This window comes from Scyliorhinus canicula, chromosome 8 (assembly GCF_902713615.1).
Source record: "Scyliorhinus canicula chromosome 8, sScyCan1.1, whole genome shotgun sequence".
Lineage (NCBI taxonomy): Eukaryota > Metazoa > Chordata > Chondrichthyes > Carcharhiniformes > Scyliorhinidae > Scyliorhinus > Scyliorhinus canicula.
In genome coordinates this window covers 10,509,186-10,536,911 of record NC_052153.1, presented here as the reverse complement: position 1 = coordinate 10,536,911, position 27,726 = coordinate 10,509,186, and the positions used below count along the sequence as shown (strand labels likewise).

Here is a 27,726-nt window from a genome sequence, read left to right as displayed (position 1 = left end):
CACGCGCCATAACTTAAAGAAAGGATTCATTTGTTCTAGACTTCAGTTTAAGGCCTGGTTGCCGTAAATCCTGGCAGGAACTTTCACTGGCAATGAAAATGCAATTTCTGACTCCCCTTACACTAAATGTGGTCACGCAGTCAATGACTTCCAGGAACACAGGCTTTTAACCAGGCACTAGGGGGTGCTGTCGAGCAGGTGTAAACTTGTTCTCTCTTTGGATTTCCAACCCACTGCGTTTGTCGCCATTTGCCATTTCACCCAATACCTCCAGCGGTTAACGTGCGGGCGTTCCAGCTGTGGTTCTAAACGCCTTGCTGAGGTTTTCTCCACCCTCAGCTTCCTTGCCCTCAGACACCGGGTAGTGACTGTCCCTTTAAGGGAGATAACCACAGCCGGTGTGTGCGTGTGTGGTGGTGGTGGGGGGGGGGGGGGGGGGGGATATTACCACACAGGTTGTAGTCGTCTCCCTTAAAGCGACAGTTACCACAGCAGCCCAGTGCATTTCACTCAAAACAACTTTCATTGGGGCAAAATGTGAGCACTGAGGCAGCTGTGTGGACCGATAGTCACAGAAAGAAAGATTCTCAACATAAAGTTTGATTCAATCCAGTACGGATGTAACGGGTCGAATGGTCCCCTATCCGGATTTACACGTCTGAAATGGGCGAGTCAATTACCTGGGGGTTCGGGCAGCACGGTGGCACAGTGGTTAGCATTGCTGCCTCACGGCGCCGAGGTCCCAGGTTCGATCCCGGCTCTGGGTCACTGTCCGTGTGGAGTTTGCACATTCTCCCCGTGTCTGCGTGGGTTTCACCCCCACAACCCAAAGATGTGCAGGGCAGGTGGCTAGGCCACGCTAAATTGCCCTGTAATTGGAAGAAAAGAACTGGGTACTCTTAAAAAAAAAAATTTTTTTAATTACCTGGGGAATGAGAGGAGACAGCAGGGAATTGGGAAAACCACAGGCGTCTATACTCAAAACACCTGAATAATAATTATCTTTATTATTATTGCAAGTAGGCTGACATTAACACTGCAATGAATTTACTGTGAAAAGCCCCTAGTCGCCCCTCTGCCAGAGAGGTGGCACAGAGGGGAGCGCTACACTGTCAGAGAGGTGACACAGAGGGGAGCGCCGCACTGTCAGAGGGGTGACACAGAGGGGAGCGCCGCACTGCCAGAGGGGTGACACAGAGGGGAGCGCCGCACTGCCAGAGGGGTGACACAGAGGGGAGCGCCGCACTGTCAGAGGGGTGACACAGAGGGGAGCGCTACACTGTCAGAGGGGTGACACAGGGAGCGCCGCACTGTCAGAGGGGTGACACAGAGGGGAGCGCCGCACTGCCAGAGGGGTGACACAAAGGGGAGCGCCGCACTGCCAGAGGGGTGACACAGAGGGGAGCGCCGCACTGCCAGAGGGGTGACACAGAGGGGAGCGCCGCACTGCCAGAGGGGTGACACAGAGGGGAGCGCCGCACTGTCAGAGGGGTGACACAGAGGGGAGCTCCGCACTGCCAGAGGGGTGACACAGAGGGGATCGCCGCACTGTCAGAGGGGTGATATAGAGGGGAGCGCCGCACTGCCAGAGGGGTGACACAGAGGGGAGCTCCGCACTGCCAGAGGGCTGACACAGAGGGGAGCGCCGCACTGTCAGAGGAGTGATACAGAGGGGAATGCCGCACTGCCAGAGGGGTGACTCAGAGGGGAGCGCCGCACTGCCAGAGGGGTGAGACAGAGGGGAGCGCCGCACTGCCAGAGGGGTGAGACAGAGGGGAGCGCCGCACTGTCAGAGAGACGGTATGTAGGGGACAGCAGAGAGAAGAAAGGTCGGCACAGAGGACAACGCCTGCACGGAGGGGAAACGCCGTCACGGAGGGGAAACGTCTGCACGGAGGGGAAACGTCTGCACGGAGGGGAAACGTCTGCACGGAGGGGAAACGTCTGCACGGAGGGGAAACGCCTGCACGGAGGGGAAACGTCTGCACGGAGGAGAAACGCCGTCGCGGAGGGGAAACGTCTGCACGGAGGGGAAACGCCTGCACGGAGGGGAAACGTCTGCACGGAGGGGAAACGCCTGAACGGAGGGGAAACGCCGTCACGGAGGGGAAACGCCGTCACGGAGGGGAAACGCCGTCGCGGAGGGGAAACGCCGTCGCGGAGGGGAAACGTCTGCACGGAGGGGAAGTGTCTGCACGGAGGGGAAACGCCGTCACGGAGAGGAAACGTCTGCACGGAGGGGAAACGCCGTCACGGAGGAGAAACGCCGTCACGGAGGAGAAACGCCGTCACGGAGGGGAAACGCCTGCACGGAGGGGAAACGTCTGCACGGAGGGGAAACGTCTGCACGGAGGGGAAACGTCTGCACGGAGGGGAAACGCCGTCACGGAGGGGAAACGCCTGCACGGAGGGGAAACGCCGTCACGGAGGGGAAACGTCTGCACGGAGGGGAAACGTCTGCACGGAGGGGAAACGTCGTCGCGGAGGGGAAACGCCGTCACGGAGGGGAAGTGTCTGCACGGAGGGGAAACGTCTGCACGGAGGGGAAACGTTTGCACGGAGGGGAAACGCCGTCACGGAGGGGAAGTGTCTGCACGGAGGGGAAGTGTCTGCACGGAGGGGAAACGTCTGCACGGAGGGGAAACGTCTGCACGGAGGGGAAACGTCTGCACGGAGGGGAAACGTCTGCACGGAGGGGAAACGTCTGCACGGAGGGGAAACGCCGTCACGGAGGGGAAACGTCTGCACGGAGGGGAAACGTCTGCACGGAGGGGAAACGCCATCACGGAGGGGAAACGCCTGCACGGAGGGGAAACGCCTGCACGGAGGGGAAACGTCTGCACGGAGGGGAAGTGTCTGCACGGAGAGGAAACGTCTGCACGGAGAGGAAACGTCTGCACGGAGGGGAAACGCCTGCACGGAGGGGAAACGCCTGCACGGAGGGGAAACGTCTGCACGGAGGGGAAACGTCTGCACGGAGGGGAAACGCCTGCACGGAGGGGAAACGCCTGCACGGAGGGGAAACGCCTGCACGGAGGGGAAACGTCTGCACGGAGGGGAAACGCCTGCACGGAGGGGAAACGTCTGCACGGAGGGGAAACGTCTGCACGGAGAGGAAACGTCTGCACGGAGGGGGAACGTCGTCACGGAGAGGAAACGTCTGCACGGAGGGGAAACGCCTGCACGGAGGGGAAACGCCTGCACGGAGGGGAAACGTCTGCACGGAGGGGAAACGCCGTCGCGGAGGTGAAACGCCGTCACGGAGGGGAAACGCCGTCACGGAGGGGAAACGCCGTCACGGAGGGGAAGTGTCTGCACGGAGGGGAAACGTCTGCACGGAGGGGAAACGCCTGCACGGAGGGGAAACGCCGTCACGGAGGGGAAACGCCTGCACGGAGGGGAAACGCCTGCACGGAGGGGAAACGCCTGCACGGAGGGGAAACGTCTGCACGGAGGGGAAACGTCTGCACGGAGGGGAAACGTCTGCACGGAGGGGAAACGCCTGCACGGAGAGGAAACGCCTGCACGGAGAGGAAACGTCTGCACGGAGGGGAAACGCCTGCACGGAGAGGAAACGCCTGCACGGAGAGGAAACGCCTGCACGGAGGGGAAACGTCTGCACGGAGGGGAAACGCCGTCACGGAGGGGAAACGCCTGCACGGAGGGGAAACGCCGTCACGGAGGAGAAACGCCGTCACTGAGGGTTGGCGCAGTGGGTTAGCCCTGCTGCCTAACGGCGTCGCAGTCCCAGGTTCGATCTCGGCCCTGGATCACTGTCCGTGTGGAGTTTGCACATTCTCCCCGTGTCCGCGTGGTTTTCACCCCCTCAACCCAAAGATGTGCCGGGTAGGTGGATTGACCCCGCAAAATTCCCCCTTAATTGGAAACAAATGATTTAGGTACTCTAAATGTATGGAAAAAAAGGAGAAAAAAAAAGTTTTGGGGAGTAAATTGTTCTGGGGAAAGTCAAATCCGGTCAACAGTTGTGTGACTGAAGGCAACGTCAACCCTCAGAGAGGCTTCTCTTCATAGAGGTCAGAGGTCTCCACGGAAGGTAGGGGTCATTCCCCAAGTGTTGTTGTCTGTGTGTTGAAGACAGAGTCAGCAACGCTTACCCATCCCTCCATGACTGCGAGATTCTGCTGTCAGAGCCCAGTGTTGGAATGTGGTTGCAAGGCACTGCGAGTACGGTTCTACAGCGAAAGCCACTTTGTCGGTACACGTCTCAACAATGGTTCAAATTCCACCCTGGAGTCAAGAGAATTCTTCCCGATATCACAGCTGTACAATAAATACCTCTGCTGCCGCAGACACAACATCACGTGGCTGGCCTGTTTTCCAGCCTTCTCCGTACGTGGTTTTCCTGCTCAGCGATGAGTAAAGGGGATGACGGAATACAGTCAACAGCAGGATTTCGCTTATAAAATGGACAGGATGGAGTTCGACCGAGAGAGCAGTCAGTTCCAGATTGACAATAAGGAAGTTGACTGGGAAGTTAAAAATATTTTGCAGGGCAGCACGGTGGCGCAATGGTTAGCACTGCTTCCTCACGGCGCCGAGGTCTCAGGTTCGAATCCCGGCCCTGGGTCACTGTCCGTGCGGAGTTTGCACGTTCTCCCCGTGTCTGCGTGGGTTTCGCCCCCACAACCCAAAGATGTGCAGGGTAGGTGGATTGGCCATGCTAAATTGCCCCTTAATTGGAAAAAATGAATTGGGTGCTCTTAAATTTAAATATATATATATTTTACAAACAAAATTGCATTTATATAGCAGTTTTTGCAAGAACAGGGTTTTGTAACGCACCAATTAATCACTTTTTCTTCAAGTGCACTCACTGTTGTAATGCAGGACACCCAGCAACCAATTGGCACACTGCAAGCTCCCACACACAATGATAATGGCTGGAAAATCTGCTTTGTGTGATGTTGATTGAGGGATAAATGTTGGCCTGGACAAGCGGGGAGAGCTCCCCAGCTGTCCTCTGAAATAATGGCCATGGGATCTTCCACCTTCACCCAAGCAGCAAGGTGTGGTTTAACGACACGTCTGTAAGATGGCACCTCTGACATTCGATACTGCAGGGGGTGGGGAGGGTCAGTCTGGGTGTTTGTGCTGAAGCCTTGAAGTGGGATTTGAACTGGGAACCTCGCAACTCAAAGAGGTAAGAGACAGGCCTTTATCACCACCTCAGATATATTCCTTCAAGGTCTTTAGTTGCTGTTGAATCACTTTGTCGGAATGAATCATGAAGGGCTGCAGCCCCAGTAAACCTCGGCAGGAATAAAGCTCACCATTGGAAAGGCGCATTCCTCAGAAACTGGCTTTGTTCTGTCGGCAATTTGGTGAAGGTATTTCAGATGAGAGCCGTGAGCGGATTAGAGTTGAGGAGGCGTTATTAAGGCTTGTTGTGTTGACGCCTTACCAGAGGCCACTTCAGTCTTTGCACAACAAAAGCCAGAGAGATTTCGCCTGAGGGTATCCTGGTCTTTGGGCTGGAGGTGGCTTTGAGGGGTGGGGCAAGTGAGCTGCCCCCCCCCCCCCCCCCCAGCCTCTCCTCCAACTCTCCAATTATTCTGGGCTTATTAAGATCAAAGGGACTGTCGAAAGACTTCACGCTACATTACTGATGCTGATCCACATTTAGCGTTGCTAATGGAGTTAATGGAGTCACACAGCAACCTCTTTCAAGGGTCAAGCTCCCTGCTTAGATTTCTTTACAAGAGACGCCTGTGGTCACTGCTGCCAGAGAGGTTCAGTCTTACTAATGGAGTTAACAAAGTATAACAAAAAGGTGCTTCACAGCATCGATTATCAAAAGAAATTCGACACCGGGTCACAAAAGGAGATAGAATATACAGTACAAAAAGAGGCCATTCGGCCCGTTGAGTCTGCACCGACCCACTTAAGCCCTCACTTCCACCCTATAACCCCTCCCAACCTTTTCGGACACGAAGGGGCAATTTAGCATGGCCAATCCACCTAACTGGCACGTCTTTGGACTGCGGGGGGAAACCGGAGCACCCGGAGGAAAACCACGCAGACACGGGGAGAACGTGCAGACTCCGCACAGACAGTGACCCAGCGGGGAATCAAACCTGGGACCCTGGCGCTGTGAAGCCACAGTGCTATCCACTTGTGCTACCGTGCTGCTCAAAAAACAGCCTAAAGTGCAGTCAGAAAGGTAGGTTTTTAAGGAATGCCCTGGAGGAGGAGAGAGATTTCGGGAGGTGAATTTCAGAGTGTAGAGTTCGGGCGATGGCAGAGTGCTGAAAGTCAGGATTGAGCAAGAGGTCAGAATTTAAGGATTACAATGGCCTTAGAGGGTTGATGTTGTTTAAGGAGACCATTGGAGGAATTCAAAACCCAGGAATTACAAATGTTATTTTTGAATTGAAGCAGCACAAGAAAAACAGTGAACTGAAATCTGATTTGACTGATGTCCCCCTCAAAAACCTTTTCATAAATAACCCGTGTCTAAGAGAGTTTGACTTCTTCCACTAACTGATGACCATCTCTTTCGCTATTGGAAACTAAGACAGTGACCCAAGACTGGAGTTTTCTTGACCACGGAGGACATGATATTATCATAGAATTTACAGTGCAGGAGGCCATTCGGCCCATCGAGTCTGCACCGGCTCTTGGAAAGAGCACCCTACCCAAGGTCAACACCTCCCCCTATCCCAATAACCCAGTAACCCCACCCAACACTAAGGGCAATTTTGGACACTAAGAGCAATTTAGCATGGCCAATCCACCTAACCTGCATATCTTTGGACTGTGGGAGGAAACCGGAGCACCCGGAGGAAACCCACGCACACACGGGGAGGATGTGCAGACTCCGCACAGGCAGTGACCCAAGCCGGAATCGAATCTGGGACCCTGGAGCTGTGAAGCCATTGTGCTATCCACAATGCTACCGTGCTGCCCTTAGGAGATTTTATTTATTGGATTTATTGATTTTGAAAGGAAGCAAAAGGAACATATCGAAAGAGAAATAGATCCGTCATGTACAAGCTAACCTTGGGAATCTCCGTTAGGGAGTGGACCCGTGTCCTTTGGTGTCTCGGCAGTTCAATCAGGGAGCCTGGGTTGTTATGGCAACATGCACCGTTACATGTATGTTGTCGCCGGGGGCTATGGACAGTGATGGCAGAGGTTCCAGCTTTCCGTCCGTTACCTGGCCGAGCAGGAATCGCTCCCACTCTTACCACCTGCCATTGGAGAGTGCTGGGAGGTTTTGAAGCTTGTTAGCCAAACTGTTTGGCCGCGTTATGAACACACCTTTCTTGGCCATGAAGTCCTGGGGTGGGATTTGAACCCGGAGCATCCGGCTCAGAGACATATAATCATAGAAAATAGGAGCAGGAGGAGGCCATTCAGCACTTCGAGCCTGCTCCGCCATTCATTATGATCATGGCCTTTCCTCCCATATCCTTCGCTCCCAACTGCTACATCTAAATGCTTCTTGAAAACATGCAATGTTTTGGCCTCAACTGCTTTCTGTGGTAATAAATCCCACAAGCTCACCACTCTCTGGGTGAAGACCACCCACAACGCCAAAGACCTCCATCGTGCGGCCTTTACTGGTGGCTATATTACATCCAGTGGGTCTGGCACACACTTAACGGCTTAAAAACCATTTGGGTTTTGTGTACCCAGTCACATTAACGAACCGTGCTCTGGTAGCAAACCTTTGGTTTCAGTGCATTCAACTCTTTATTTCCCCCAAGTCTAGGGTCGTGACTTATACCAGAGACTTCTTTTCACAAACTAAGTCAAGGAGAAACTGATGACGGGAGATGTATATTACACAGGATTTACAGCACAAAAACAGGCCATTCAGCCCGACTGGCCCATGGCAGTGTTTATGCACCGCAAGAGCCTCGACCCACCCCCAATATCGAAAAAACATTTCACCCAATCGCCCTATCTTTCAATTCCTTTCTCCCCCATGTCCTTATCTAGATTCAGTTGCATCTTCATACACAGAATATATACGTTACATATAGAAGGAAAATAGGTCCTCAATGGCTATTGGAGCTCCTCGAAGTTTATTTACTTCAGGTGATGATAAAAGGGGCAGTAATTGTCCCTTCACAAACAGTTAATGGAAACCACGACAGAGGTGGGTGATTAATCCAGTCGATGTGGGATCTATTGCATTAATAAGTCTCACCTGAATTGTAAAGCCACGGGGCGCGCGCACAACTCTAATGCTAACTGGATCTATGCTGGTTGAAGTTAAAACCAAGGCACAGCGACTTTCTTTGTCAGAGGGAGTTTATTGGCTTCGATCACCGCCAACACTACTCCAGCACCGCACCCCCCACAATGTTTCAGTGACCCTCATTGATCAGTGTACAAATACCCATCACCTGTTTTAACAACGCAAATGCTTTTAAATCTTAACCATGTCATTACCATTGAACACTAACAACGTAATTCAGAAGATATTGATGATAAACACCAAAAATATCACCAAAAGGCTCAAAATTGTAGTGATGACAACAAGGAAACAATCAGAGTTTGCCATGGCTCTGTTGTTGGCCCCCAGCTCACTCCAGGAAACTTGAACACAAAAATCTAGGATGTCATTACTGGAGAGTAAAGGGTTAATGGTTATGCTAATTAGACAGTGATGCGAATGATGGTGTAAGCATGGCATCAGGTCGGGTGACCAAGATACTCCAAAGGAGCGAGACTCCGAACAGTCAGTCCAGAAAACAATGGCCTTACCATAAAGTTCAGGGTGTGAATAGCATAAATTAATAGTTTAACAAAAACCAAGTACCAACCATCTCCAACAACACTTACAGACTGAAACTTCATCAAACCAATTATCGCACTGTAGTTTGCAGGAGCTTGCTTTATGCAAATTGGCAGTATTTGCTACAAACTGTCAGTCACTACATTTGAAAAATACTTCATTGGCTTAAAAATGTTTTGAGATGACCTGAGGATGTGAATGGTGTTATATAAATGCAAGGGTAACTCCCGCCTGTTAGAAATGCAAGGGTAGGGGCAACACGGTGGCACAGTGGTTAGCACTGCTGGTCACAGCGCCAGGGACCCGGGTTCGATTCCGACCTTGGGTGACTGTCTGTGAGGAGCTTGCACGCTCTCCCCGTGTCCGCGTGGGTTTCCTCCGGGTGCTCCGGTTTCCTTCCACTGTCCAAAGATGTACAGGTTAGGCGGATTGGCCGTGATAAATTGTCCTTAGTGTCCAGGGATGCGCAGGTGAGGTTATGGGGATAGGGTGGGGAGTGGACCTGGGTAGAGTTCTCTCTCTGAGGGTCGGTGCAGGCCCGATGGGCCAAATGGCCTCCTTCTGCACTGCAAGGAGTCTATGAAGTCTTTCATTCAGAGGGATAAGAAAGAGATTTTACTCCACAAGAGCCCCAGTTGATGACGAGCTTCAAAAAGAAAGTGAAAACTTATTTTTGCCTGCCGGTGGGAAAAATATGGATGGAAAATTTACACTCAAATGTTAAAATTTGAAAAGGATTAAAGAGGCAGGTCAGTTTTCAGAAGCATCAATCTTAGAGAGCGGAAACTTTTTGCACATGAACAGGATATGGGTTCCTCGGCCACGTAAAGAGGGGTGGAGTGTGCATTAGTAAAGGGCGAATGTGAATTCCGCACAAATCATCGGTTGGCAATGAGAATATTTATTCTAGTTATAATATTTAAAATTTCATTCTGGGATGTGGGAATCATTCCTTGCCCTCTCCTAATTGCCCTCGAGAAGTTAGTGGTGAGCTGCCTTCTTGAACCGCTGCAGTCCATCTGGTGTAGGTACATCCACAGTGCTGTTAGGGAGGAAGTGCCAGGAGTTTGACCCAGCGACAGTGAAAAAATGGCCGATATGTTTCCAAGTCAGGGTGGTGGAAGGGGCTTTTTGTTACCTGTATTCATGGGATGTGGGTGTTGCTGGGCTGGAGCAGCATTTATTGCCCATCCCTAATTGCCCTTGAACTGAGTGGCTTGTTAGGCCACGTCAGAGAGCAGTTAAGGGTCAACAACATGGTTGTGAGTCTGGAGTCCCATGCAGGCCAGAGTGGGTAAGGGCGGCAGATTTCCTTCCCTAAAGGACATTATTGAACGAGATGGGGTTTTTACGATAGTTTACGAAACTCCCCAGCCCTCCCCTCAAACCAACATTCCAGGAAAGATTGTTTTTAAATCCTTGATGCAGTGACTTGGCTGTCAGCATGACAGGACACGATTATGAAGCTAAAACCAAGAAAGTGGCACCGTAGTGCCCAGACAAGCAACATGGTTAGAATTCGGCTAAGCCGTGTGCAGTAATTATCAGCTGAAGACTGTACAGTATAGTAGGATTCGGCGGAAAGGGGAGTGTGGCTATAATGATGACATTAGTTTCAAAAAGTCAAGCAGAAGCAACTATCAACATCCACGTTTTCTCCAATCGTAGAAATCATAGAAACCCTACAGCGCAGAAGGAGGCCATTCGGCCATCGGGTCTGCACCCGATCCTTCGAAAGAGCACCCTGCCTAGGCCCAATCCCCAGCCCTATTCCTATAATCCCACCAAAACTTTAAAAAAAAAAAAAAAATTTAGAGTACCCAATTCATTTTTTCCAATTAAGGAGCCATTTAGCCTGGCCAATCCATCTAGCCTGCACATCTTTGGGTTGTGGGGGTGAAACCCACGCAAACACGGGGAGAATGTGCAAACTCCACACGGACAGTGACCCAGAGCCGGGTTCGAACCTGGGACCTCGGCGCCGTGAGGCAGCTTTGCTAACCCACTGCGCCACCCCCACCTAAACCTTTTATGCACACTAAGGGGCAATTTAGCATGGCGAATCCACCTAACCTGTACATCTTTGGACTGTGGGAGGAAAGCGGAGCACCCGGAGGAAACCCACGCAGACACGGGGAGAACGTGCAGACACACACACAGTCACCCGAGGTCGGAATTGAACCCAGTTTGTGAGGCAGCAGTGTCAGCCACTGTGACGCCCCATCAGTTTTAGAGCCTGTTGCCTCAAGATGTGTGGTAATTGATGGAAGAATCATTCTCCACTCGCGTCTCGCAGTTTGCGTGGTTAAGGACTCCCCTGTTCTGTTCCACAAACAAATTACCAAACTGTTCAGTAATGCAGCAGGCAGTGAAGCAAGCCAAGGAGCCGGGGAGGGTCTCAGGGGGATTTGTAATCTGGGATTGCCTTCCTGAATATTCCTGCTGCCTGGCTCGGAGTAGCACTGGTGAAAGGCAGGGAATTCTCTGCCCAAACACCGTCAGTATCCAATTAAAATTATCGAAAATATGTGGAGACGAAAGGGATACCTTGCCTCGCTTTTAATTTGGCAAAACGCGGTTTGAACTCTTCAGTACCAATTTAAAGAAACCTTTTCTCAAATGTTTTTTCTGCAGAGAAATACTGTCACGGCTCTGAATTAACTGAAATTGACTGAAATTAACAACTCTTATCCTTGCTTTCAAAGTAAGGACGGCACGGTGAGGCAGTGGTTAGCACTGCTGCCTCACGACGCTGAGGACCCCGGGTTCGATCCTGGCCCCGGTCACTGTCCGTGTGGAGTTTGCACATTCTCCCTGTGTCTGTGTGTGTCTCACCCCCACAACCCAAAGATGTGCAGGGTAGGTGGATTGGCCACGCTAAATTGACCCTTAAATCGGGGAAAAAAAAGAATTGGGGGGGGGAAAAAAAAGAATTGGGCACTTTAAATTATATTTTAAAAACAGAGGTCTCGGATCTCCTTCAGTTAACGTCTCTTGTGCATCCTTGGATTCCATTGTTCCACCGCTGGCAGCCGTGTCTGCTGCTGCTTTGCGCCCCAAGCTCTGAAATTCCCTCCCTAAAACTCTCCACCTTTACCGCCTCGTGGAGATCATCAACATCTCTCGCCTTGACTTTTTGGCATCTGTCCTCATTCATCTCTGTAAGTGGGCCAGTGTCAATTTCAGGTTGATAATGTTCCCGTGATACACCTGGGCACATTTCACCGCATTAAAGTCGCGGTTTGAATGCAGGTGGTTGTAATATTCACAATAAAATACTTTCCTGCAATCACAGTACAGATGTGGTCTTTTCCTTACCATGTTGCACGTGTCAAGAATATATCTTATCGCCCAGAGCAATTATTGAGCTCAGCATGTGTGGCATTGACAGTACTTACGTTAGGTAAGTACCCCTTGCGTTGATATTCATCATGAGGTCCACTTTCTTCATCGATGTGTCCAGGGTACCAGTTAGATTAATGGCACTGGCATTATTTATCAAAATATCTATGCCTGTTGGAATCAAGAAAAAGGACAGTCACCAAAATAGTCTGTTTAGGCACTGCTCAAAGCTGGCCCGCCCAATTACTGCCCAACTCTTCTGGAGATGCCAAGCATCCCAACTACCACACCTTCAATTTGATCTCCAATGTGTAGGGTCCAGTTGAGAGCACGGATGGCCTGGCCCAGTGGTAGTAAAAAGTAAAGTCGCCTTGGTCTCAGATGACCATGGGCTGCTTTCCCCTTTGAGGGGGAGAGCTGACAGATGGTGATTTAACTTCAAGCGAGGGGCAAGGTAGAGAAGGTGGGGCCTTCATGAAGAACCTCAGCCAGTACGGGAATTGAACCCACGATGTTGGCTCTGCATCACGAACCAGCTGCCCAGCCAACTGAGCTAAACCGGTCCAGTAGCTGTACGTGTCAGAAGGTTGTGGCTTCAAGCCCCACTGCTGGACATGAGAAGATAATCTAAGGCGGACATTCCAGTGCCAAAGTGCATCATAGCGCCAGAGGGTGTCATCGTTTAGATCTGAAATACCCCAAGGAGCTAATGGAAGAACAGGGGACTTTGGCAGGTATTCTGACCAGCCAACACCAATCTCACAAGTAACATCACCAAAACAAGTTAACTGTGTGTGCAAAGCAGGGCGGCACAGTGCTTAGCACTGTTGCCTCACGGGGCCGAGGACCTGGGTTCGATCCCGGCCCCGGGTCACTATCTGTGTGGAGTTTGCACATTCTCCCCGTGTCTACATGGGTCTCACCCCCACAACCCAAAGATGAGCAGATTGGCCACGCTAAATCGCCCCTTAATTGGAAAACCAATCCAAGCAAGTGTACAAAGCTTGGCACCAATCAAATTCTAACTTCGGACCTTCTCCTGGTCTGCTCGGTTGTGTGTCCTTACTGGCATTCCTGTTTTGTTTCAAATTTAAACCTCATGGATTTGGAAAGCAATACATTGATTCAGCCGTATGCATCAAATGTTTGGCAGATGCTGAAGAAAAGAAAACTATATTAGGGGCAGCACGGTAGCATGGTGGTTAGCATAAATGCTTCACAGCTCCAGGGTCCCAGGTTCGATTCCCGGCTGGGTCACTGTCTGTGCGGAGTCTGCACGTCCTCCCCGTGTGTGCGTGGGTTTCCTCCGGGTGCTCCGGTTTCCTCCCACAGTCCAAAGATGTGCGGGTTAGGTGGATTGGCCATGCTAAATTGCCCATAGTGTCCTAAAAAGTAAGGTTAAGGGAGGGGGGGTTGTTGGGTTACGGGTATAGGGTGGATACGTGGGTTTGAGTAGGGTGATCATTGCTCGGCACAACATCGAGGGCCGAAGGGCCTGTTCTGTGCTGTACTGTTCTATATCTGCAATCCTAACCACATGGTGTAGAATGGCGATGATGTAAAGGTCATGAACCCCGATACTCATGCCATGGAGCATTGATGATACAATGGTAACCTGCCCAGGTACCTCAAGAAATCATCCTGACAAATGATGCTGTCTTTTTTTCCCCCCCCCACCCAAGTAGAACATTTTGCTACTGCACAATAATTGGCATTTTACACAGCGCCTTAAAACATAAAACTCCTTTCTTTTTAAAAAAATAAATTTAGAGTACCCAATTCATTTTTTCCCAAATAAGGGTTAATTTGGCGTGGCCAATCAAATCATTTCTGAAGTGGTTTCATGAAATGGGATATGGGGAAAGAAGAAACAACACGAGGCGTTTAAGAAGCAGGCGAAAGCTTGGTTGAAAACTTGGGTTCAAACGCAGAAAGAGAGATAAAGGATTCACATTGATGTCACAGCTCTCGGGGCCTCGCGGAATCCCAAATCACTTTTGATCTAATGGAGTATTTTATTTTTGAATTGTAGGCGTCGTAACATGGGGCCAAATAGAGCCATAGACCCCTACAGTGCAGAAGGAGGCCATTCGGCCTCTTGAGTCTGCACTGACCCTCTGAAAGAGCTACCTAGCCCACTCTCCCACCCCATCCCCACAACCCCACCTAACCTGCGCATCTTTTGACACTAAGCAGCAATTTAGCAAGGTCAAACCACCGGACCTGCACATCTTTGGACTGGGGGGAGGAAACCGGAGCACCCGGAGGAAACCCACGCACACACGGGGAGAAAGTGCTCCACACGGACAGTCACCCGAGGCTGGAATTGAACCCGGGTCCCTGGCGGGTGTGAGGCAGCAGTGCTAACCACTGTGCCATCGTGCACAGCAAGCTCCCACAAACAAAAACCAATGGAGGTAATGATCAGGCAAAGTTTGGGGTGCGCATTGAGGGATACGGGTTATTCAGAACATGAGGAAGGAGTGCCCCGTTCTTCTTCAAAATAGAGGAAGGAGTCCCCCGTTCTGCTTCAAAATAGAGGAAGGAGTCCCCCGTTCTTCTTCGGCTCTTTCATGTCCACCTGAGTTTTCAGATAGCGTCTCAGTTTAATGTCTCAGTTAAAAGATGGCGCCTCTGAAAACGCAGCACTCCCTCAGCACAGCACTGGGAATGCTATTCTAGATTATGTCAATCTCTGCGGTGGGGCTTGAGCCTAAAACCTGATCAGTGAGAGGTCAGGGAGCCACCCACTCAGCCAGGGCTGGCATTGGAGGGGTTAAGGAGTCCAGGGAAGGAGGGTCAGAGAGCAAAGCTCTGTCCCCGTTAATGAGGTGACCTACAAACCTCTGGAGGTGGAGGAGCAAATGACATGGGTGGGGAAACAAATCCCTACGAAAGTCATCACTTGCCCCCATCCAAACCGCTGATGGCTAAGTTCCACAGTCTGAACTTGGTGAGGTCTCCCAGAGAGGCTCTCGCTGTTGGGGAACCAATGTCATCATAAACCCAGCTGTCAACCTGGCAACACTGTGATGCGCAGAGCAATGACAGGTAACTGACCAGAAACTGCGTGGGTGTTGACATTGAGGGAGAGTCAGCATTTCATTATGGTTTGGCAAAAATAAACCTCGGACAGTTTCCCAGATTTAGACACGACCCCGCTTAAAAAAGGAGGGCCCCGGCCTTACTTTGGGGCCTGGCATGCGGAGACCTTGTGCTTTCTACACTGCTGAGAACAAGTCAGTCAGCCGGCGCATTTCCACTAACTGATTATAAAGTGGATAAAACATTGCATCATAAGGTGGTGGTGTTGGGGGGGGGATGGAAGAAGTTTAAAGATGATGTAGCTCACCAGGCTAAATCGCAGGCTTTTAAAGCAGACCAAGCAGGCCAGCAGCACGGTTCAATTCCCGTACCAGCCTCCCCGGACAGGCGCCGGAATGTGGCGACTAGGGGCTTTTCACAGTAACTTCATTGAAGCCTACTCGTGACAATAAGCGATTTTCATTCATTTCATTTCATAAAGTTGGCATTCAGGTCTCTGACGAACTCTATTACCAATGGCTTGTTGACGGACATCATTGTGTGGGGACGGGGACGGGGACGGGGGCGGGGGGGGGGGGGGGGGGGGGGGGGAAGAAGAGTCCAGGTCACCAGGCTGGGTTTTGGACTATTAATCACAGATAGATTTTTTAAAAATAAATTTAGAGTACCCAATTATTATTTTCCAATTAAGGGGCAATTTAGAGTGGCCAATCCACCTAGCTTGCACCTCTTTGGGTTGTGGGGGTGAAACCCACGCAGGCACGGGGAGAATGTGCAAACTCCACACGGACAGTGGCCCAGGGCCGGGATTCGAACCCGGATCCTCAGCCCCACGGTCCCAGTGCTAACCACTGCGCTGCCCGATCACAGATAGATTTACTGTAACTGAGCGGGGAAATTGGTTCCTGCAGCTGACTTGCTCAGTCTCCATTTCAATGCAGAGTAACAGTTCAAACATACTCAATCTATACACCTTTCTGCTAACACTCCCGCAAAGCTGCTCAGGATGATTTATGAGGTTAATAGCGGGATATAAATGCAAGTTTTTGTTGTTTTGGTATATTTCTCTGCTCTTTGGAGAAGGGAATGAAGATGGTGAAGAGAGGATGCACATGTGGACAAGTACATTATTCATGCAGTCACTGAAACGTTATCGGGCAACATTATTGAAAATACAATTGTTGGTGAATGCTGGTAGGATATTTCTAATACGTTTAAAGTGCAGACATACTGTACTCAACGACTTGTGTGTCACTGCAATCGAGGTTATGTTAACTCTGTGTTTGTATAGCAACAACTCAGACCGCTAGTTTTGCCAACACACAGTTCTCATCGCCTGGTCTCCCACAGTCAAGGTTTAGGAACCAATATTTAAGTGTTTGAACATATGTCAGAGAAGGGAGGAACTACGCAGAATTTACAATGCAGTAACAGGCCGTTCAGGGCAAGTGGTCCATGCATGCCCTATTCTATTCAGCAGACAGGACACCCACACACATCTCGCCATTCCTGTGCATCTCCAGGACAAAGTCTTTGCCCTGAGATAAGCATTGTGCACAGGTCCTGGACTGTACATACTGCAGCAAAGAAAGGTGAATGAAACCTGCCAGATAGTCAAAGGATTATATCAGGAAACATGTTTCAGGACTGACTTTGAGCCATCTTTTTTTTTTTTAAATTTAGAGTACCCAATTATCTTTTTCCAATTAAGGGGCAATTTAGCGTGGCCAATCCACCTACCCTGCACATCTTTGGGTGGTGGGGGTGAAACCCACGCAGACACAGGGAGAATGTGCAAACTCCACATGGACAGTGGCCCGGGACCGGGATCGAACCTGGGTCCTCAGCGCCGTATGCAGCAATGCTAACCACTGCGCCATCATGCCGCCCACTTTGAACCCCAAGTTATACCTTTTAATTCACGTTGAAAAAAAAAAGCTTTAGCCTTCCATGATTCAATTTACACAAATCAACATTTGTTACTCTTCTGCTCAAACTGTACTCGTTGGAGTTTAGAAGGATGAGGGGGGATCTTATTGAAACTTACAGGATACTGCGAGGCCTGGATAGAGTGGACGTGGAGAGAATGTTTCCACTTGAAAAAAAAATTAGAACCAGAGGACACCATCTCAGACGAAAGGGACAAATCTTTCAAACAGAGATGAGGAGGAATTTCTTCACCCAGAGGGTGGTGAATCTGTGGAACTCTTTGCCGCAGAATCTGTGGAACTCTTTGCCGCAGAAGGCTGTGGAGGCCAAATCACTGAGTGTCTTTAAGACAGAGATAGATGGGGCAGCACGGTGGCCTAGTGGTTAGCACAACCGCCTCACGGCGCTGAGGTCCCAGGTTCGATCCCGGCTCTGGGTCACTGTCCGTGTGGAGTTTGCACGTTCTCCCCGTGTCTGCGTGGGTTTCGCCCCCACAACCCAAAAATGTGCAGAGTAGGTGATTTGGCCACGCTAAATTGCCCCTTAATTGGAAAAAATAATTGGCTAATCTAAATTTATTTAAAAAAAAGACAGAGATAGATAGGTTCTTGATCAATCAGGGGTTATGGGGAGATGGCAGGAGAATGGGGATGAGAAAAATATCAGCCATGATTGAATGGCAGAGCAGACTCGATGGGCCGAGTGGCCTAATTCTGCTCCTATTTCTCATGGGAATATAAGTAACCAGAGCAGGCATTTGTCACCCAGCCCTGCCATTCCAACAGACTGTGACTTCACATCAACTTCACTTTCCTGCACTATTCCCATTTCCTTCGGTTCCTTCCTGTCCAAAGAGACCGTATTTAAATCACAAGCTTGAAAAATAACTCTTCCCCCTCTACACCCGTGTTATCCGTCCTCTCGTTTGACCTTCATAAGTGCCTATGCTTAGAACAATGAATCACAGGATGGTGTTAGGATACATATCTGTGTTTTGGAAACTATGCTCTAGCGGGATGACTCTTGCTCAAGCCGAATGTCTGTGTGCAAACTCAGCCCGGCCTACGAATGGACCAGCCACCAGGTGTTTAAGACAGCACACGCAATCACAGAATTGATCCGGCGCAAAAGGCCATTCGGCCCATTGTATCTGAGCTGGCTCCCCAAATGAGCTTTTTGACTTTGTGCCATTTTTCCTGCACACTGTCCCCATTATAGTTTTAGGCTCAGGGGAGGATAGATTTAAAACAGAAATGAGGAGGAATTACTTCACCGAAAGGGTGGAATTCCAATCTGTGGAATTCTCTACCCCAAAGTGGAATGGGTGCTGGAACCCTCCACAAATTTGAGGAGATAGATTAGTAACGGGATGACGGGTTATGGGGAGCAGGCAGCAAGGTGGCAATGAGGCCTAGACGAGTTCAGCCATGGTTCCGTTCTCCGGAGGAGATCAAGTGATAGCCATGTCCATCACAAAGGCTATTTTTCAACCAAACATTCAAAACAGAAAGACAAAACATAGTGAACATGGTGTTGAAAGGCGGAGTGGGCTCGAGGGGCTGAATTGCCTACTCTTGCTGCTAGTTAATATTATTACGGCACAGAAGGATGTCATTTAGCCCATCACCTCTGCACCGACTCTCCAAATGGGTATGATGACTGAGTGCCTTTTCCCCTGTACCCCTGCACATTGTTTCTATTCAATTAATCATCTAATGCCTCTGGAAGGCCTCAGTTGAACCTGCCTCCACCACACCTCCAGGCCGTGCATTCCGCAAGGCCCAATCTCATCAGCTGATCAGTTCCTCGCAGACGGAAGCCATCACGCCCCTGCCATTCCACACATAGTCACTGTTTTCACTATACCTCCAAAGGTCTTCACTGCATTCTCCACCGCCTCACTGATTTGCTGCTCATTTCGCACATCGACCACACAGGGCAAAGCCTTCCCGCCGGCAGCTTCAACTGAAAAGTAAAGAAAAAGAAAAATGAACAATGCCCACGGACAAAAGAAAGAGATGTGGTAGCTGCTTCCTTCACCCCGGGGGACCGGGTGATAGCCATGTCCATCACAAAGGCCATTTTTCAGCCAAACAAAACAGAAAGACAGAAACTGAAAGGACAGAACACATTTGTCTGATTTCTAAAGCTGAAGTAGGTTGGTGTTGGTGACGATCGAGCCATTATGGGCCAGTCAACATTCATCAGCCAACTGCACTGAGTAATTCACACCGACGTCATTGGCAGCAACCTTCTATTCAAAGGGGCAGATGACAACAACAGAGTGAAAAGGTCCTGCTTTATGCTTCGCATTACAATGGCACCGTCTGTCAAGGGCTCGGCCTGCATCAAAGGAAGAAATACTGTAGCTTATAAACTGGTGCTGGAAAGTTCAACTTTACCAGCCGCACGCGGGGTTGTGAAGCGTATAACGTTACTGACTGCAGTGTACAGTGAGAATGTACATTCACTCTCAAAGTCGGAGCCAATAAAGCTTGAATCACTGAGACATGGACTTCAATTGAACAGTGTCATTCATCTGAGGTTTACTTACACAGCATCGTCATCAGTAAACAGTGGGTGGAAAAAGAAACTAACTTTATCTCTGACAGCCAATAAAGAGCAGTGACATCCATAAACTTTATTAAAGTGAACAGTCGAAACGGCTCCATGCTCCAAGGCACAACCCCTGACGGAATAAGGCATTTCTATAGCAACATTCACAACCTCAGTGCACTTGACTGCCAACCAAGTACTTTTGAGTGCAGTCACTGCTGTAATGTAGGAAACGCAGCGGCCCATTTGTGCACAGCAAGATCCCAGGTGTTGGCTTGGCTGGGGGTAGGGGGGCATCACTGGCCAGGAAATTGGGGAGAACTCCCCTGCTCTTCTTTAAAATGACACCGTGGATCTTTCACATTCGCTCGATGTTTAACAGCTCTTAGAACATATAGCGCAGGAGGCCATTCGGCCCATCGAGTCTGCACCGACCCACTTAAACCCTCACTTCCACCCTATCCCCGTAACCCAATAACCCCTCCTAACCTTTTTGGTCACTAAGGGCAATTTAGAATGGCCAATCCACCTAACCTGCACATCTTTGGACTGTGGGGGGAAACCGGAGCCCCCGGAGGAAACCCTCGCAGACACGGGGAGAACGTGCAGACCCCGCACAGACAATGACCCAGCGGGGAATCGAACCTGGGACCCTGGCGCTGTGAAGCCACAGTGCTAGTCACTTGTGCTACCGTGCTGCCCTCTTCTGAAGGAAAGAATCTCCGGCGATGCTGCATTCCCTCAGTTCTGGAATGGGGCAGCGCCTCGATTTCGGAGTGGGAATCGAATCCAGGATTTCCTGACTCAGGAGGTGAACGTGCTGCAAATGGACGAGACAGGCACGGATGTCAGTGTGCGTGCATCTACACCCTCAGCTCCTCACAAGGCAAGACTCTGATTTCAGGAGTTGGCATACAGAGACCAATACTGTACTTGCCTATAGAAAGGTCGTCGTCCCCCCCACCCCCCGCCGGCGCCACTGCAAGAATTCGGCTTACATGAGAGAGAGTAAATGTGGACCCACAGCAATGTGGTTGACTCTGAAATGGCCTCGCAAGCCACTCAGTTGTATTCAACCGCGACAAAAACACAAAAAAGGAATGAAACCAGATGGACCCAGGCACCGGAAACGACTACGGCAAACCCAGCCCTGCCAACCCTACAAACCCTTGAGGGGCAATTTAGCGTGGCCTAGCCACCTACCCTGCACATCTTTGGGTTGTGGGGGCGAAACCCACGCAGACACGGGGAGAATGTGCAAACTCCACACGGACATTGACCCGGGGCCGGGATCGAACCTGGGACCCCGGTGGCGTGAGGCAGCTGTGCTAACCACTGCGCCACCGTGCTGCCCTAAGTCCTCCTACTAACATCTGGGGGCTTGTGCCAAAGTTGGGAGAGCTGTCTCACAGACTAGTTAAGCAACAGCCTGACATAGTCACACTGGCAGAATCATCCCTTACAGACAATGTCCCAGGCACCACTCTCACCGTTCCTGGGTATGTCCTGTCTCACCAGCAGGACAGACCCAGCAGAGGTGGCGGCACAGTGGGATACAGTCGGGAGGGAGATGCCCTGGGAGTCCTCCACATCAAATCCGGACCCCATGAAGTCTCATTTTTTCAAATAAATTTAGAATACCCAATTATTCCCCCCCCCCCCCTCCCCCAAATTATGGGGCAATTTAGCGTGACCAATGCACCTAACCTGCCCATCTTTGGGTTGTGGGGGTGAAACCCACACAGACACGGGAGAATGTGAAAACTCCACATGGACAGTGACCCAGGGCCGGGTTTCAAACCTGGGTACTCAGCGCTGCAGTCCCAGTGCTAACCATTGTGCCACATGCTGTCCCCCATGAAGTCTCATGACATCAGGTTAGACATGGGCAAGGAAACCTTCTGCTGATTACTACGTACCGGCCACCACCAGCTGATGTATCAGTGCTCCTCCATGTGAACACCACTTAGAGGAAGCTTAGAAGGTGACACGGGCACGGAATATACTCTGGGTGAGGGGACTTCAATGTCCATCACCAAGAGTGGCTCGGTAATAACACCACAGACAGAGCTGGCCGGGTCCTAAAGGACAATAGCTGCTAGACTGGGACTGCAGCAGGTGGTGAGGGAACCAACAAGAACTAAAACATACTTGACCTCATCCTCATCAACCTGATGCAGCTGTCCATGATAGTATCCGCGCTAGGGTCCCAGGTTCGATTCCCGGCTTGGGTCACTGTCTGTGCGGAGTCTGCACATTCTCCCAGTATCTGCATGAGTTTCCTTTGGGTGCTCCGGTTTCCTCCCACAAGTCCCGGAAAACATGCTTGTTAGGTGAATTGAACATTCTGAATTCTCCCTCTGTGTACCCGAACAGGTGCCAGAATGTGGCGACTAGGGGCTTTTCTCCGTAACTTCATTACAGTGTTAATGTAAGCCTAATTGTGACACTAATAAAGATTATTATTAATCGGTAGAAGGGTCCACCGCATAATCCTTGCGGAGACAAAGTCCCGTCTGCACATTGAGGAAACTCTCCAACCTGTTGTGTGGCACTACCACCGTGCTAAATGAGGTAGAACTGAAACAGTTCTAGCAACTCAAGACTTGGCATCCATGAGGTGCTGTGGGCCTTCTGCAGCAGCAGAATTGTACTCAACCACAATCTGTAACCTCACGGCCTGCAATATCCCCCATTAGCACCAACCCTGGTTGAATGAAGAATGCAGGAGAGCATGCCAGGAGTAACATCAGGCATGTCGAAAAATGAGGTGTCGACCTGGTGAAATGCCAACACAGGACTACTTGTGGGCCGAGTAGCATAAGCAGCAAGTAATAGACAGAGCTAAGCGATTCCACAATGAACAAATCAGATCTAAGCTCTGCATGTGGTACCGTGCAATTAGCATGGTGAATGTTACAAGAGGCGTAAGCCTGCTCACAAACAAGGGGAAGAACAATGAGAAGAAGCCCAAAGTTTAAGTGAAGAAGCCCAAAGTTTAAGTGAAGAAGCCCAAAGTTTAAGTCAAAGGCCCCTTGGGTAGAAGTACATCGACTTTATAGACAGTGCAGAGCACATAAGTGCAGCACGGTAGCACCGTGGTTAGCACTGTTGCTTCACAGCTCCAGGGTCCCAGGTTCGATACCCGGCTTGGGTCATTGTCTGTGCGAAGTCTGCACCTTCTCCCCGTGTCTGCGTGGGATTCCTCCGGGTGCTCCAGTTTCCTCCCACAGTCCAAAGATGTGCAGGTTAGGTGGATTGGCCATGCTAAATTGCCCTTAATGGCCAAAAAAAAGAGTTTGGTTGGGTTACAGGGATAGAGTGGAAGTGTGGGGTTGAATCTGGTGCCTCAACGGCCGGTGCAGACTCGATGGACTGAATAGCCTCCTTCTGCACTGTAAATTCTATGGAATCATACACACAAATCCACTATATAGATTTGCAGAAGGGCGTGGATCTCGGACTGGTCAGGGGCAAAGTATCTGTATGTGCTGCTGGTCAGTGTGATCAAACTAAGGAGAGGTGAAGAGGCAGTCATGACTTGGCAGAATGGACTGGTTTTGGGTTATTGACACGGGGCATCAGTGGACGGGAGGACCAAGAACAGTAGAAACGTGAACGTGAGATGAATCAAAATGCAACAACAGTAAGGAAAGAGTACGTCAAAGATATTCCAGCTGTCCCAATGCAAGGAAATAATTGCCTCCAGGGGGTGTACAGAACCTCAAAGGCCAGCAGCAAGACAGTCAAATCTTTTGCCAATAAACTCCAACCCCAAGCAGGAACTGCTGCTTTGCAAAGGCCTCCTGACAATGTCATGTTTGCACAGACAACATTCCGAAGTTTGGAATTTTAAATCTCTTTGCTTATAGTTTATTAATAGAATTTTCGATAAGTAGCAACAGACCAGAGTCTGCAGAATGTTGTGGTCAAATTATTTCCCAATTAGATAAACAATTACAGATTCAGAAATCCAAAATGAAAACACAGGACAATCAAGCTCCATTGCAGAGAGAGAGAGAGGATGTTGTGTTGGGGGGAGTCAAATTAAAGTCAGTTACTGCTGAAACAATTGTAGATTGGATTTCCCTACTTTATAGAATCATAGAATCCCTGCAGTGCAGAAGGAGGCCATTCGGCCCATCAGGTCTGCACCGACCCTCTGAAAGTGCCCTGCACCCAATCCCACTCCCCCCCCACCCGATCCCAATGACCCTTCAATTCAACCTGCACATCCCTGGACACTAAGGGCAAATTCATCACGGCCAAGCCACCTCACCTGCTTACCTTTGGGCTGTGGGAGGGATCCAGCGCTCCCGGAGGAAACCCTCGCAGACACGGGGAGAAGGTGCAGACTCCACGCACATAGTCACCCGAGGCCGGAATTGAACCCGGGGTCCCTGGCGCTGTGAGGCAGCAGTGCTAACCACTGTGTCGCCCATTGTATTTGCATCACATAGAAAGGAATGCCCCAACTCTGGGCAAAATGAGTTAAATTCTTTTTATGGGCACCAGTGACAAGTTCAGAATTTGTTACCCATCCCTAATTGCCCTTGAACTGGAGTGACCCGTGAGGTAATATCAGAGGGCAAATAACAGTCAACCACGTTGCTGTGGGTGTGGAATCACATGTAGGCCGGACCAAGCAAGGGCGGCAGATTTCCTCCCCAAAAGGAAGGAACCAGATGGATTATTACAACAATCGGCAATAGTTGTTGCGATTATCCATTACTGGAACAGCTTTCAATTTCAGCGTTACTACTTCATTTTAATTCCCATACTGCTGTGGTGGGATTTGAAACCATGTCCCCAGGCCTGAGCCTCTGGATTGCTAGCCCAGTGACAATACCACAATGCCACCATCTGCCCGCCAGGTATACGTCAGGCTCCCGCGATGTTTTATTTTGTGGTGTTCTGGTTGCTGAAGCTTTTCTTTGGAGGTTTTAGGTAGCGTCTTTGAAGTGGCAAAACATCCCAAGGTGCTTCACAGGGAAGTCTGACACGTGCCAGCTGAGGAGCAATTAAGCCACGTGACCAAAAACTTGGTTCAAAGATGCAGCCTCCAAGAAGCATCTTAAAAGGCGGAGGAAGAGGTGGCGGGAGGAAATTCCACAGCTTCGGGCCAGGCTGAGGCACGCCCATCAATGGCGGAAGAGTGAAAATCTGGGATGCGCGCGAGGCCCGAATTGGAGGATTGGAGAGGGTTCTGAAGCACGACACTGCTACTGGTACCCATCTGTCCCTCTGTCGCACAGTAGGATCAGGAGGAAGCGGTTTATCTGCCTATCACGGCGAGGATTTTACATTACGATATGTCTTAATTATGACTAGAAAAGCTCTCTGGTCCTGAAAATGTACTTTTACAAGTGTGCAGTCTCATTCCTTCAAATCTTTTTTTATTTTTAAATTTTTGAATTTTAAATTAAGGGGCAATTTAGCATGGCCAATCCACCAAACCTGTGCATCTTTGGGTTGCGGGGTTGAAACCCACGCAGACACGGGGAGAACGTGCAAACTCCACACAGACAGTGACCCAGGGCTGGGATTCGAACCCGGGTCCTCAGCACCACAGTCTCAGTGCTAACCACTGCGCAACATGCTACCCCCTCATTCATTGCTTTTTTAATTCTTTATTCTGAATAGTTTCACCCTTCTTTCCCTTAATCCCATTCTCTGTGGCCTCTCCTGGTCTTTCTTTCCTTTAAGATAATTTGGCATCAAATAAAAAATTTAGGGGCAGCACGGTGGCGCAGTGGGTTAGCCCTGTTGCCTCACGGCGCCGAGGTCCCAGATTCGATCCCGGCTCTGGGTCACTGTCCGTGTGGAGTTTGCACATTCTCCCCGTGTTTGATTGGGTTCGCCCCCACAACCCAAAGATGTGCAGGTTAGGTGGATTGACCACGCTAAATTGCCCCTTAATTGGAAAAATGAATTGGGTACAATAAATTTATATTTAAAAAAAAATATAAGATTCTGAGACTTCCTTGTTCAGACTCTGCCGGATGCAGTCCGGATTTTTCCATCTAACTGGTTAAGGGTAATTGTGTGCCCTATTGACACAGGCCACATGATCTCCTATAAAAGATGCCACATCCAAATGGTGTTTGAATCATAACCAAGTCTCGGTGCAAAATGCCATAGGGAATCTGTGGGCCAAGTGGAAGCATAATGAACGGCTGGCACTGATGGCTTGTGGCTGAGTAAAGTCTGGGCCAATGACTCCTTGCCGGGATCCAGCTGTTACACACATCCGTAATCTTTCAGTAACCTTGCCACAGAAAAATCATTTTGAGCAGCTAAGAAGTGTGCAAGTTCCAAAAGACACCGATGAGCAAATCTCCGACATTAATGTAAAATTCAATTTTCAGGGCCAGAGAGGTTGTCCGTCAGCAACGAGGGTTTAGCACACCATTAAAAACGGGCAAATCCTAACTTTTTGAGGAGTAGTAATAGAACAGTACAGCACAGAACAGGCCCTCCGGCCCTCAATGTTGTGCCGAGCAATGATCACCCTACTCAAACCCACGTATCCACCCGATATCCGTAACCAAACAACCCCCCCCCCCCTTAACCTTACTTTTTGGGACACTACGGGCAATTTAGCATGGCCAATCCACCTAACCCGCACATCTTTGGACTGTGGGAGGAAACCGGAGCACCCGGAGGAAACCCACGCACACACGGGGAGGACGTGCAGACTCCACACAGACAGTGACCCAGCCGGGAATCGAACCTGGGACCCTGGAGCTGTGAAGCATTTATGCTAACCACCATGCTACCGTGCTGCCCACAACTTCACACCCTTCCACATGATTTACTGATAAATCTCCGGACAAGTCTTGTTTTTTATTTTAGTTCTTTTTAAATATAACTTTAGAGTACCCAATTCATTTTTTCCCAATTAAAGGGCAATTTAGCGTGACCAATCCACCTACCCTGCACATCTTTGGGTTGTGGGGGCGAAACTCATGCAGACACGGGGAGAATGTGCAAACTCCACACGGACAGTGACCCGGGGCCGGGATTGAACCTGGGACCTCGGCGCACGTGAGGCAACAGTGCTAACCACTGCACCACCGTGCTGCCCCTTCTGGACAAGACTTTGAGGGAAGAGCCCACCCCCCATCCTCAGCGTGTGCACAATTTTCCAACTGGATTCTCCGTATAGGAATCAGTGTGAGGGAGACAACGCACGACGTACACTTGTCATCCTAACCTCAGGGCGGTACAGTCTAAATGTGGCATTTCACGGAGGGCTGGCAACACCACGCTGATTAGATATCAAACCTGAGAGTCCAGAGCGCAAGGTACTTTTTCAGCTCAAACGCAATGTGTACTGTAAGCCGAAATAATAAATTTGGAAAACGCTCATCTGGTTTATCATTTATATTGTCCAAGATGTGGTGTTTAAATAACTTGCTTGTGACTAAAAATAAGAATTGCTTGTGGCTGCAGAGAGATTGCGACAGCGAGCAATCAGGAACCCAAATTCATCAAAATCACCGAGGCAGATACGCAGTGCAACCTTTGCAAATATTAATTTGCTCCCTATTCAAATATTGAAACAGGAACTGATTAATTTTTGTTGTTAAACATGTGTTGGAGCTGCCAATGAGCTGGCATACATCATCCGGTCATCCGTATCCTCGTAACTGGCTACAAATGCATCTTAGCCTCCATGCTGATCCAAGTAACCGGCACGAACCACCTCACCCATTCAAACCCGCTGGAAGACAAGGCAGGGCAATTGGCTGGCGTTTCTATCTATTATACCGGTCACAGCATCAAGCTGAGTGCCAGCTCTGTCAACAGGGCCTGGCAAGAAAGGTGCTTCCTGCCGCACATACAACACCGGTTGAGGACTGACTGGAAGTCTTTTCAGCTTCGAAAAGGAAACCAGATCAAGTCAAATGCAGGGAATGGACCAGGATTTAAAAGAGAATACATACAAACCTCAATTACACAAGGAATGTAGTGCACTGCATGGAAATGACTGAATCTTAACGCAATCACAGAATAGTAGATGGCCATTCAGCCCACAAAAGCCTATGCTGGTCCCCTGCTCTTACCCGGTATTCATGCAATTT

At 50.0% G+C, this 27,726-nt stretch overlaps 1 protein-coding gene across 1 annotated transcript in view; it reads right to left on the bottom strand.

Annotated features, from left to right (window-relative positions):
• hsdl2 (hydroxysteroid dehydrogenase like 2) overlaps positions 1–27,726 on the bottom strand; it is a 106,628-nt gene that overhangs the window by 45,933 nt on the left and 32,969 nt on the right. The window contains 2 exon segments of the mRNA XM_038805599.1: positions 12,166–12,280; positions 18,950–19,048. Coding sequence (XP_038661527.1) covers positions 12,166–12,280; positions 18,950–19,048 — 214 coding nt within the window.